Consider the following 11,140-nt stretch of genomic DNA (forward strand, 5'->3'; position numbering starts at 1 on the left):
GATATAATTATCATCACATCACATCCTTTCATTATAATAATTATAATTATCATTATCGATCAATTTGATATAATAGTTAACCATTGTTTTCAAGGTTAAATATGTTTTTGATTCTTAACTTGTAATGGATTTCGAAACTTTGTCCCAACAATTTCGAAACTTTATATCAACAATTTCAAAACTTTGTACCAATTGTTGACAGTTGTAACCAAAAATTAGTTTTCAGTTTCAGGCTTTGCTTCTGTTAGAAACAGAGTAAGCTAACAACATATAAATACTTGTTTAGTTTCAAATGCAATGTTGTTGAATAAAGGAATAATACCTTTTCTTTGGTGCTTTAACTATGTCCATTTTCTTGCCTTCCTTATCCCTGTTATTCCTCGAGAAAATAGTAGGTGCGTGTCCTGCGAAAGAGAAAGTGTGGTGAGTGGTAGCAAAGGAGGAACATGGCTTACAAAGAGAGAGAGTTAGAAGAAGCAAGCCTTAGCTTGACGGTGGAGAAGAGATGCTTCGAACTGAAGCTTAGTGCGTGAAGCAGAAAGTGAAGAAGAAAGAGAACGAAGGAAAAGGTGAGAATAGGGGTAGGTGAGAAAAGTGTGTATGTGTGTGGCGTGGAAGCATCAGGAGAAAAAGTAGAGAAAGAAGTGGAGTGGGCCTGCGTAACAACTGCTGAGGCCTAAAGATTGGTATTAAGAGCAAGGTTCAAGAAGAGGAATCTTGGGAGTATTGCTGCGTGTTCTACTCATGGCTGGTGGAGGTGTGATACCGGGAAGCTTACCCATATTTAATGGAAAGGATTATGATGATTGGTGTGTGAAGATGGAGGCAATTCTTGGCTTTCAAGAAATAGATGAGATCGTGAAGGTGGGTTTCAAAGAACTACCCAAGAATGCTGATGAAGCGGCCAAGAAAACATACAAGGAGATGAAGAAATTGAACTGCAAGGCTCGTGTGTTGCTGCATCAATGTGTTGCAGCCAATATCTTTTAGAAAATCTCTAAAGTTGTCACAGCAAAAGAGGTTTGGGAGATCTTGCAAAATGGGTATGGAAATTCTGGAAAACTCAAGAAGGTGAAACTGCAATCTTTAAGGAGGCAGTATGAACTCCTCTCTATGACAGAAAAGGAGACAATGGCAGAATATTTTGGCAGATTGCAGGTGATCACCAATGCCATGAGAGCGTGTGATGAGAACATAGAAGATTGCAAAATTGTGGAGAAGGTTTTAAGGACCCTAACCCCACGGTTCGACCACATTGTGGTTGCCATAGAGGAATCTATGGATCTTGATGTTATGACAATAGAGGAATTGCAAAAATCCCTTGAAGCACATGAATAAAGGGTGAACGAGAAAAAGAATGGTGAGAAAGTGGTCGAACAGGCCTCGTAAGCCGAGGTAGGTCATAGTGGAAGAGGTCGAAGTGGTTGGAGAGGAAGAGGCAGAGGCAAGTCCAGAGGAAGATCTAGAAATAGAAATGGTGGCAGAAATAGTAAATCAGTGGCCCATGAAAATTCTAGAAACAATGGATTTGAAGTCAGAGGAGGAAATCAAAATAGAGGCAGAGGAAGAAGTGACAGGAGGCCATATGATAAAAGAAAAATATAGTGCTATAATTGTAGCAAATATGTGCATTATTCTTATGAATGTTGGCATGAGGATACATCAAAGAATGAGCAGAAAGGAGAGGAAGCAAATTTAGTGCAAAAGGAAGAAGATGGGTCTGATTCAGACCAAGTTTTGCTGATGGCAACAACAACCAGTGAAGAGGAGGAAAGCATGACTTGGTACTTGGATACAAGGTGCTCTAATCACATGACTAGGAACAAAGATTGGTTGATTGATCTTAACCCGTGTGTGAAAAACAATGTGAAGTTTGCAGATAACAGCTCTATTGTGGCAGAAGGAATTGGGAAGGTGATGATTACATGAAAGGATGGCAAGGTGGCCTATATGAGTGATGTTTTGTACGTCCCATGCATGAAAAATAATTTACTCAGCCTGGGACAACTACTGGAGAAAGGATTTATATGAATATGCAACAGAAAGTCATTGAGATATTTGACTCTCAACATAGACTTGTGATCAAGGCACCTTTGTCTAAAATAGGACCTTTAAAGTGAACCTGGACACCATTGAAATTCAGTGCCTATCAGCTATTAGTGTGGAGGAAGAGAGTTGGCTATGGCACTATAGATACGGCCACTTGAATTTCAAGAGCTTGAATCAACTCAACAGTAAGCAGATGGTGAGTGGACTGCCACAAATTCAGCAACCAGCCAAAATCTGTTAAGGTTGTGTGATTGGGAAACAACCTAGAAAGGTTTTTAAAACCTCTGCACCAAAACGAGCTAAAAAGGTATTGGAGGTTGTGCACTCAGATGTGTGTGGTCCCCCTGGACACACCATCACTTGGGGGAAATAAATATTTTCTCACCTTTGTAGATGAGTTCTCAAGGAAGATATGGGTGTATTTGCTAAAAGAGAAAGGAGATGTATTTTTTGTGTTTGAAAAAATTTTGTGCACGAGTGAAGAGACAAGCTGAGAAGAGTTTAAAAATCCTTAGGACAGATGGTGGAGGAGAGTACAAGTCCAAGGATTTTAACAAGTTTTGTGAAGGGAAAGGGATAATGCATGAGGTGACTGCACCTTACACACCACAACATAATGGGCTGGCCGAAAGGAGAAATAGAATATTGGTGGACATGACAAGATGCATGCTAAAAGGGAAAAATTTGCCACATAGTTATTGGGGAGAGGTAGTCACCACTATTGCCTATATCCTCAATAGGTGCCTTACAAAAAGGTTGAAAATAGTAACACCAGAGGAAGCTTGGTCTGGTGCCAAACCACACGTGCAACACTTGAAGATTTTGGGCTCAATATGTCATAGACATATTCCAGATGAAAGGAGGAAGAAGCTAGATGATAAAAGTGAGCCTTTAATTTTGATTGGATACCATCCAACAGGTGCATACAAGTTGTATGATCCAGAAAAGAATTTGGTGGTGATCAGCAGAGATGTGGTGGTAGATGAGGCAGCTAGTTGGGATTGGAAGAATAAGAATGATGTGGTGACACATGTTCCATGTGTCTTGGAAGACAAAATTGAAATTACTGTTGCTATTCCAGACAATAGAAGAACCCAGAGAACAAGGTTCCCCTCTACTAGACTTGTTGGCCATGAAGTTTATGGTGATGGTGTAATTACAAGTGGTGGTGATTTGGTTCATCAAGCATTAATGGCTGACATAGAACCTATCTTGTGGAGAGAAGCTTTGAATATAAGGGAATGGAAGGATGCTATGAAAGAAGAGTTGGAAGCAATTGAGAAGAACAAGACATGGGAGTTGGTTGATCTGCCACATGATAAAATGCCCATTGATGTGAAATGGGTTTTCAAGCTGAAATTGAAGCCAGACGGGTCTGTGGCTAAACATAAGACCAGGCTGGTTGCAAAAGGTTTTTGCAACAACAAAGAATTGACTATACAGAGGTGTTTGCCCCTGTAGCGAGGATGGAAACTGAGGTTGGTCACAGCAGTTGCCAGTTCAAAAGGCTGGAAAATGAGTCAAATGGATGTGAAGTCAGCCTTTCTCAATGACCCATTGGAAGAGGAGGTGTACATTATACATCCACCCATATTTGAGAAGGAGGGGAGAAAACACCTTGTTTATAGATTGAGAAAGGCTTTGTATGGGCTTCAACAAGCTCCTAGAGCTTGGAACAAATTAATTGATGCACTGTTGGCCAAGTTAGGATTTGTTAAATACACAGTTGAGTTTGGAGTGTATGTGAAGAGGACAAGTCATGCAAACACACTCATTGTATGCTTGTATGTTGATGACCTGATCATTACAAGAAGTGTGGAAGAAGAAATTGAAGAGTTTAAAGGGAGAATGAAGATAGAGTTTGAAATGACAGACCTAGGAACACTAAGCTACTTTCTCGGGCTAGAGTTTGTGCACACGCATAGGGGAGTCTTCCTACATCAGAAGAAATATGCACAGGAGATTTTAAAAAGATTTAAGATGGAAGGATGCAATGATGTTGCAGTTTCAGTGCTGCCTGGACTAAAGCTGACAAAAGAAAAGGAAGCTGAAGTTGTGGATGGGACTTTGTACAAGCAGATTGTTGGCTCACTAAGATTTCTTTGTAATAGTAGAGCAAATCTAAGCTTTGGAGTGGGTCTGATAAGCAGGTTCATGCATGACCCGAGAACACCCCATATGGCTGCTGCTAAGCATATATTGAGATACCTAAAAGGTACTACATATTGGGGAATTTTCTTCCCAAAGGTAAATGAGCAAAATGAAGTTGTGTTAGAAGCATTTTCTGACTCAGACTGGTGTGGAGAGAAGGTGGGGAGAAGGAGTACCTATGGGTACCTATTCAAATACTTAGATGCACCAATTTCTTGGTGCTCTAAGAAACAGAAGTTTGTGGCTCTATCATCGTGTGAAGCAGAATACATAGCTGCTTCAGAAGCAGCTTGTCAGAGTTTGTGGCTGGAGGTAGTTTTGGAGGAGCTAAAACTGGACTACAGGAAACCAGTTCAGCTCAACATTGATAACAAGTCAGCAATCAACCTGTCAAAAAAATCCTATTCTACACGGGAGAAGTAAACACATTGACACGAAGTTCCATTTCCTTTATGATCAAGTGAGCAGAGGAAAGCTAACCCTATTTTACTGTCATACAGAAGAGCAAACAACTGATGTCTTCACCAAGCCGCTGAAGCAAGCTAGGTTCAACAAGCTCAGAAAACATATTGGGATGTCAAGCCTAGAATTTTTGGATTAAGGGGGGGTGTTGACAATTGTAACCAAAAATTAGTTTTCAGTTTCAGGCTTTGCTTCTGTTAGAAACAGAGCAAGCTAACAACATATAAATACTTGTTTAGTTTCAAATGCAATGTTGTTGAATAAAGGAATAATACCTTTTCTCTGGTGCTTTAACTGTGTCCATTTTCTTGCCTTCCTTATCTTTGTTATTCCTCGAGAGAATAGTAGGTGCATATCCTGCGAAAGAGAAAGTGTGGTGAGTGGCAGCAAAGGAGGAACGTGGCTTACAAAGAGAGAGTTAGAAGAAGCAAGCCTTAGCTTGACGGTGGAGAGGAGAAGATGCTTCGAACTGAAGCTTAGTGTGTGAAGCAGAAAGTGAAGAAGAGAGAGAACGGAGGAAAAAGTGAGAAGAGGGGTAGGTGAGAAACGTGTGTATGTGTGTATGTGTGTGGCGTGGAAGCATCAGGAGAAAAAGTAGAGAAAGAAGTGCAGTGGGTCTGCGTAACAACTGTTGAGGCCCAACACCAATTTAGTCCTTTATTTTTCGAAATATGTGAATTTAATCATTTTAATCAAATTTTGTTAAATTTATTTGACATTTCAAGTACGTTTCATAATAGTATTTGACTTGACATTAAATAAAAAATGTGTCAGTATAAATAACTCAAATACAATTCTAAAATACGAACAAAACATCAAAAAAACTTAATAAAATTTGATTAAAAGGACTAAATCCACATATTTCAAAAGACAGAATTAAATTGGTCCAAAGTTTCGAAATAGACTAATTCCAAAATTCATTGAAAATTAAAGGACAAAAACATATTTAACCATTGTTTTTATAACATTATTATTATTTACACTATTGTTATCTCTTTTTATTATTAAACAAATGAAAGTTATCATATAACCGGCTCCAAAAGTAATTTCCATTATGTTTTAGGTTCTTAAAATTCTGCAGAACAGAAATATACACAACATTACACTAAAATATTCAACACTTTTTTTATGAAAGGCTCTGCTATATATTGTTTTCTGAGACAAAAAATCACAATCTCCAAACCAATATCCAAATACATAACACAGCATTATCATTCCAATATCAACATAAAACTATAAACACGGTGAATATGTCCTTAGGCTAAACAAGAGGGTCCACATATATTTTGATGGATACATTTTATTTTGAAAATATCAGATACATGAACAAACTTCCTTCAGAAGTGAAAAAGTTGATGACATCAGAAAAACAAGAGATCCACATCCAGAGAAGGGGAAGGAAAACCAAAGGCTCCAAAGAAACAATTGACCCAAAGTGCTTAAAACACCAACAAAATAAGTGTCAGGGCCTGAAGCCAACACTAGGGCAATGTTTAAAAACAGGGAGGAAAAAAACTTGAGCTAAGAAACTCATGTTAGATTCATCCTCCCAAACACCACAATGAGCCAGAGAACTTCCCCATTCATCTTGGAAAAAGGAGTGTAGTACTAAAAAGGAAAGGTCTAGATATTTTTGGTGTTGTTAACTTTAACTACAACACCATGTTTATATACGAGTTTGGATTCTCTACTGAGTTTTCTTGTATTGTTCATCTGCTGTGTCTTTAAAAATATATTGATTTTGATGTTTTAAAATATATTAAAAAGAATTTTAATATACCAACATCAATGTATTTCATTGGTTAGCAGAGAACACCATAGAAAAATTTAGAGAGAATCTAGACTCGTTTATCTACATAGTATGTTTATGCTTCTTTTCTTTCACTGGTCCCTTTTCACGAATAATATCTGTGAACTGGGATGACGCTGCAGAAGATTATTCTTCAAGGTTGTGTTTGAGTCTGCATTTGAGTCTGAGCTAAGCCGTATCTGAATTCAAAACTAACATCAGATACAGAACAATTGAAAAAGTTATATATTACGTACAAACCATGCACTATAGCCTGATCACAAAACACAATAATGTTGAAACATCCATGGAATCATAACTCAAAGAAAATACTTGTAATTGTTGGAGATCTAACATGAGTAATGATAAGTATATAAGTAAAAGCAATCCTCATCATAATAAGTGTACAACCAACACTTTGCATTCATTCAATTACTTTCATTTTCTATGTGTTGTCTCCTTTGCTGAATTGACAAGTACTTGATGTTTGACTTTATGTAATTTTATGGTTTAGAAACTAGAATTGTGTTTCCGTCTTTCTCTCATTATTACATAGGTAGCAAGAGCAAAAGCATTGGTTCACAAGACAAACCTCATATTTATTTAGCAATGATGCCAACACTGAGGCAACAAGTTGGATGATAAATTTCTGTCCAATGCAAGCACGTGCACCAGATCCAAAAGGCAGGAATGCTGCATTTTCATTTGGATCCTTTAGCACAAATGAACTGAACCCTGTATCAGAAAGGTCTTCAGCAGAACCTGAGAATTCAATATCAAAAGATTAGCAATAGATTATCAATTTTTTTTTGTTACAAAATATTAACGAAAATACAATTCTCTTTCTCCAGTTTTGTTTCTACTTCATTGATTCCCTTGTCTTATCTATGATTCTTGATTACTGAAATCCAACACTGTTTTGAAGTATCAAGGCTCATACCTGATCTATTTGTAACAGTTGAGAGAAATCGGTAAGGATTGAAATGACTTGCATCACTCCCCCAATTGAATTCATCTTTCTGTACCAATTCAACTGGTACAACCAATACAGCTCCAGCAGGTATGGTTACACCAGATGCAAAGCTCAAGTCTGAGATAAAGAGGAACATTAATGAATACAAATAACAGTAGGAGTACAGATAGAATCCTCAAATATATTTTAAACCATTAACATATCATGCATGTAGAAACCAAATCTCCTTTAGTTTATTGATTTACTATAGCCAGTTTATATAAAATGGACTATGTGGTTTAGTTCATAAAGACAGTTTTCAGCATCTCTATTTCTCTCTTTCAACAGAAATCTTGAATGAAACTAGCACAGTACTTATATCTCAATCTCACCATGTTTCAGAGAACATCTCTGCAGCATGGAACCAGTGGGAAGAAGGCGTGCAGATTCATAAATTGTAGCCAATAACAACGGCATCCTATAAACATCTTCATGCTCAAATTTCGATGGGTTTCTTCTTACCATGCTAATCTCCGAATAAACCTGCAAAAGCATGCGAAATAAGCACCACGTGGGCTTGCAAACATCAAGAACTGCATCCAGCCAATTTAAAAAGCAGAATTTGATAGTGAAAATCATGCAGTAAAACCACCTTTGAGCATGTAAATGAAATCCTATTCCAACAGAAATATAGTTTTTTTCAAAAGAAACTAGAATAACAGTTTGTTACAGTGTTGATAACAGTAAAGAAATTTCACCTAAAATTAGAATGAGAAAACTTCACTTTCGCCATGACAAGAGCAGACACATATAGCAGACAGAACCACTGGAAAGGATTAATAAGAGATACAGAGCAAGTGCATTTTCCTAACAAAGAATGTCTATCCTAAAAGATAAAAGAAATTCAAACTAATATATTAAGAAATGAACGTTAAACCTAACTCAACTGTATAAAACCTGTATGGAAACTAAGGTACGTACTTACTTATATACCGTAAATTCAATCTTTATCTAGTAGATATGAAATTTCTAACATATTAAAACAAATTCACCTTAGTGCATCCCTAGTTTTAACTTTGTACATAGATAGATTCATTAAATCTACATCATGATTTAGCAATATTCATTATAGGAAATTCTGGCTTTGAGCATTGGAGAGCAAAATAAAATAAAAATAGTTCACAGAATTGGATACAGCACAGAGAGAATGAAACCTTATCCTGTATTTCCCCATGCATGACAAGCCTAGTCAATACATCCGTGATTAGAACAGAGGTAGTTTGACATCCGTGAAATATCATGCGCATGACATTCCCACAAGGCTCTTCTTTACCATCTTGATGATCCTTAAGATCTCGAAAGAAATAGTAATCTTGGAACTCATCATCAGAACAGCATTGTGCACCATCTGCTGACTTCATTTCTTCAGTGGAACTTTCATAATGTACATCTTGCCCAGTATGGCTAGATAGTTTACAACCTTTTCTACAATGTTGAAGGATGTCTTGAGTTAAGCATTTCAACTTTGTACATAAGCATTGGTACTTCCAAAATCCACGTCTCCAGAAAGGAGTAACATTATAGGAGGCCCAAAAGCAAGCATCTTTAGCAATGGTCATGAACAGTTCCTCATACATTGCAGCCTTCGGTGAGGCCAAGAAGCCATCTCCAAAGAATGTGACTCCCATTATAGTGAAAGCGATGTGCTGAGAAACCAACCTGGAATCAAGACCTCCTTTCTTTTCTATGGTTTCTATTTTATCTGTGATAAAGTCTGCAACTTTCACAGGAATCATATCACCATTCTTCAGCAATCTTTCGTTTAATTCTGTTGCCAATAGTTCCCTTCTCTTTTGCACCTAAGCAAATTTCAAATCACATTCCAAGTTGCTAGAGTCAGAATGAGAACATCATACATACAAAACAAATGTCAGGATCTGTAATTTCTGCAGACAACATCTAAAATGATACACAATGAAAATATCCAAACAAAAGAGTAGTTTGATCAGAACTAAGAAGGTCTCAAAACTGAATTGACCCCAGCATTTTAAGATTGAGGAACAGATTACATAATTCAATCTCAACTTTGGTCAAAAACACCATGGTTTACATGTCACCTTTTCAAATGAAGGGGCAAAGAGGCTTGATTGCCCAAAGGCCAGATGAAACAATTTTCCTGTGTAAGGCAACTTATCCTCAGCTTTTATAAGCATGTCTTGTATTAACATTGGATCCCTTACTGACACCAAAAGTTGAGTAGGACCTAACCACAGTTTAACAATAGGTCCATACATTTTATGGGATTCTGACAGCACATCTGAAAATCAAAAAAGGGTAAATACACAATTAGTTCATAAATCTGCAAAAGAACCTGAGTTTGACATTACTGCATAAAATCCCTTTAATATACATTCTAGAATAAGACCCCACCGAGTTAAATAAATAAACTCGTTATTTCTGAAAATAACCACAGAATTAACAAATCCATACGGCAGAATATAAAAGAAAAAGAAAAGACAAAATTCAAAATCCCATATCACAAGACCCCATATTATATCAACCAATAACTAGCAAAATCCAGATTAATAGACCAAAACCAAAATCCACTTCACTAAAACCAAAAGACGGGTCCTTTCTGATAATAACCACAAATTCAACTAATATGGCATTGCAGGTAAAAACTCATATCACAAGTCATATATCAAACAGGGTCGATTTCACAGTAACACCCATTAACTTGCAAAATCCAAAAACTGATTCTTTCTGACTATAACTATAAATTCAAATAATCCAAAGGGGGAGAAGGGATAAAAAAAAACAACAACCACCAGCCTATGATTTCACTGCGAGTCCCAAGTTCCGGTAAAGAAAAGGGCTGTGTCAGATTCAAGACAAATAACACCTTTTAAATAAATTTCCACTTTTACAAAATATTCTTCTTGATTAAGTTAAAGTTGAAAAACAGTTTCTAGATAATTGAATAGGAAAAAGCTTCTACACATTAGTTTATGGATCATTCTCAACTGAAAAAAAAGAAAAAGAAAAAGAAAGATCACGGAGTACCCACCAGTGAAAGTAAAATTTGGCCGGGAAAAGAGCTTGCAGCTGCCAAAAAAAGAGGAAGAGGGAGGCCCAGGAATGGTTCTAGCCCTGTGCCATATCCCAAACAGGCTAAAGAGTCTTCTGAGCAAAAGGGTGGTGACAACAACAAGAGATAGCCATAAAAACGCGTTGAGTTCTCGCGTGGCGAAATCCCTGAGAATTTCAGAGAATTGGGGGAATGAAGAACACCCAACAGAGAGAAGCTGTCGGTGTTGTGGTTGTTCATTTTCTTCTCAATGAAAGAGAAGGGAAGAGAAGAGAAAGAAGAATTGGTTTGAGAGGTTGAAGTTACAAACTTTGAATGTTGACCATGATAGTGTTGTTTTGTTTCTTAATAGAATCTCAGTTTACTCTTAATTCAACTGTTCATAATTGAATGTTTCTATTAACGGCTGCATACAATTGAAAGGAAATGATACTTTAACCTACTTTTTTTTACCCATTTTTAATCTACCACTTCAATCACTATTAGATTATCACATCACATCACTAAAAAGAATAAAAAAAAGATGATCTAATGGTGATTAAAACAATAAATTAAAAATGGGTCAAAAAAAGTGCATTAAAATATCATTTTCCTAATTGAAATCGTGGTTTATGCATTAAAGAATCACAAAATTTTAGAAATAAGAATT

General features: G+C 36.8%; 1 protein-coding gene across 2 annotated transcripts; it reads right to left on the reverse strand.

The window, feature by feature from the left end:
- Positions 1 to 243: 243 nt before the first annotated feature.
- On the reverse strand, positions 244 to 10,824 carry LOC114187015 (cytochrome P450 734A5-like). Of its 2 annotated transcripts, XM_028075119.1 has the most exons (8): positions 10,471 to 10,824; positions 9,521 to 9,720; positions 8,618 to 9,262; positions 7,796 to 7,946; positions 7,392 to 7,541; positions 7,044 to 7,213; positions 4,938 to 5,019; positions 244 to 404 (listed from the first exon to the last, which is right to left on the reverse strand). In XM_028075119.1, the coding sequence occupies exons 2-8, from the start codon at positions 9,695 to 9,697 to the stop codon at positions 289 to 291; spliced, it is 1,491 nt and encodes a 496-aa protein (XP_027930920.1). In that variant the 5' UTR covers positions 9,698 to 9,720; positions 10,471 to 10,824; the 3' UTR covers positions 244 to 288. The 2 variants fall into 2 exon arrangements, with proteins under 2 accessions (XP_027930920.1, XP_027930929.1); XM_028075128.1 differs by lacking the exons at positions 244 to 404; positions 4,938 to 5,019 and adding an exon at positions 5,849 to 6,651 and having other exon boundaries at positions 10,471 to 10,822.
- Between the last annotated feature and the right edge of the window lie 316 nt (positions 10,825 to 11,140).

Source organism: Vigna unguiculata, chromosome 1 (assembly GCF_004118075.2).
Source record: "Vigna unguiculata cultivar IT97K-499-35 chromosome 1, ASM411807v1, whole genome shotgun sequence".
In the NCBI taxonomy this organism is placed as follows: domain Eukaryota; kingdom Viridiplantae; phylum Streptophyta; class Magnoliopsida; order Fabales; family Fabaceae; genus Vigna; species Vigna unguiculata.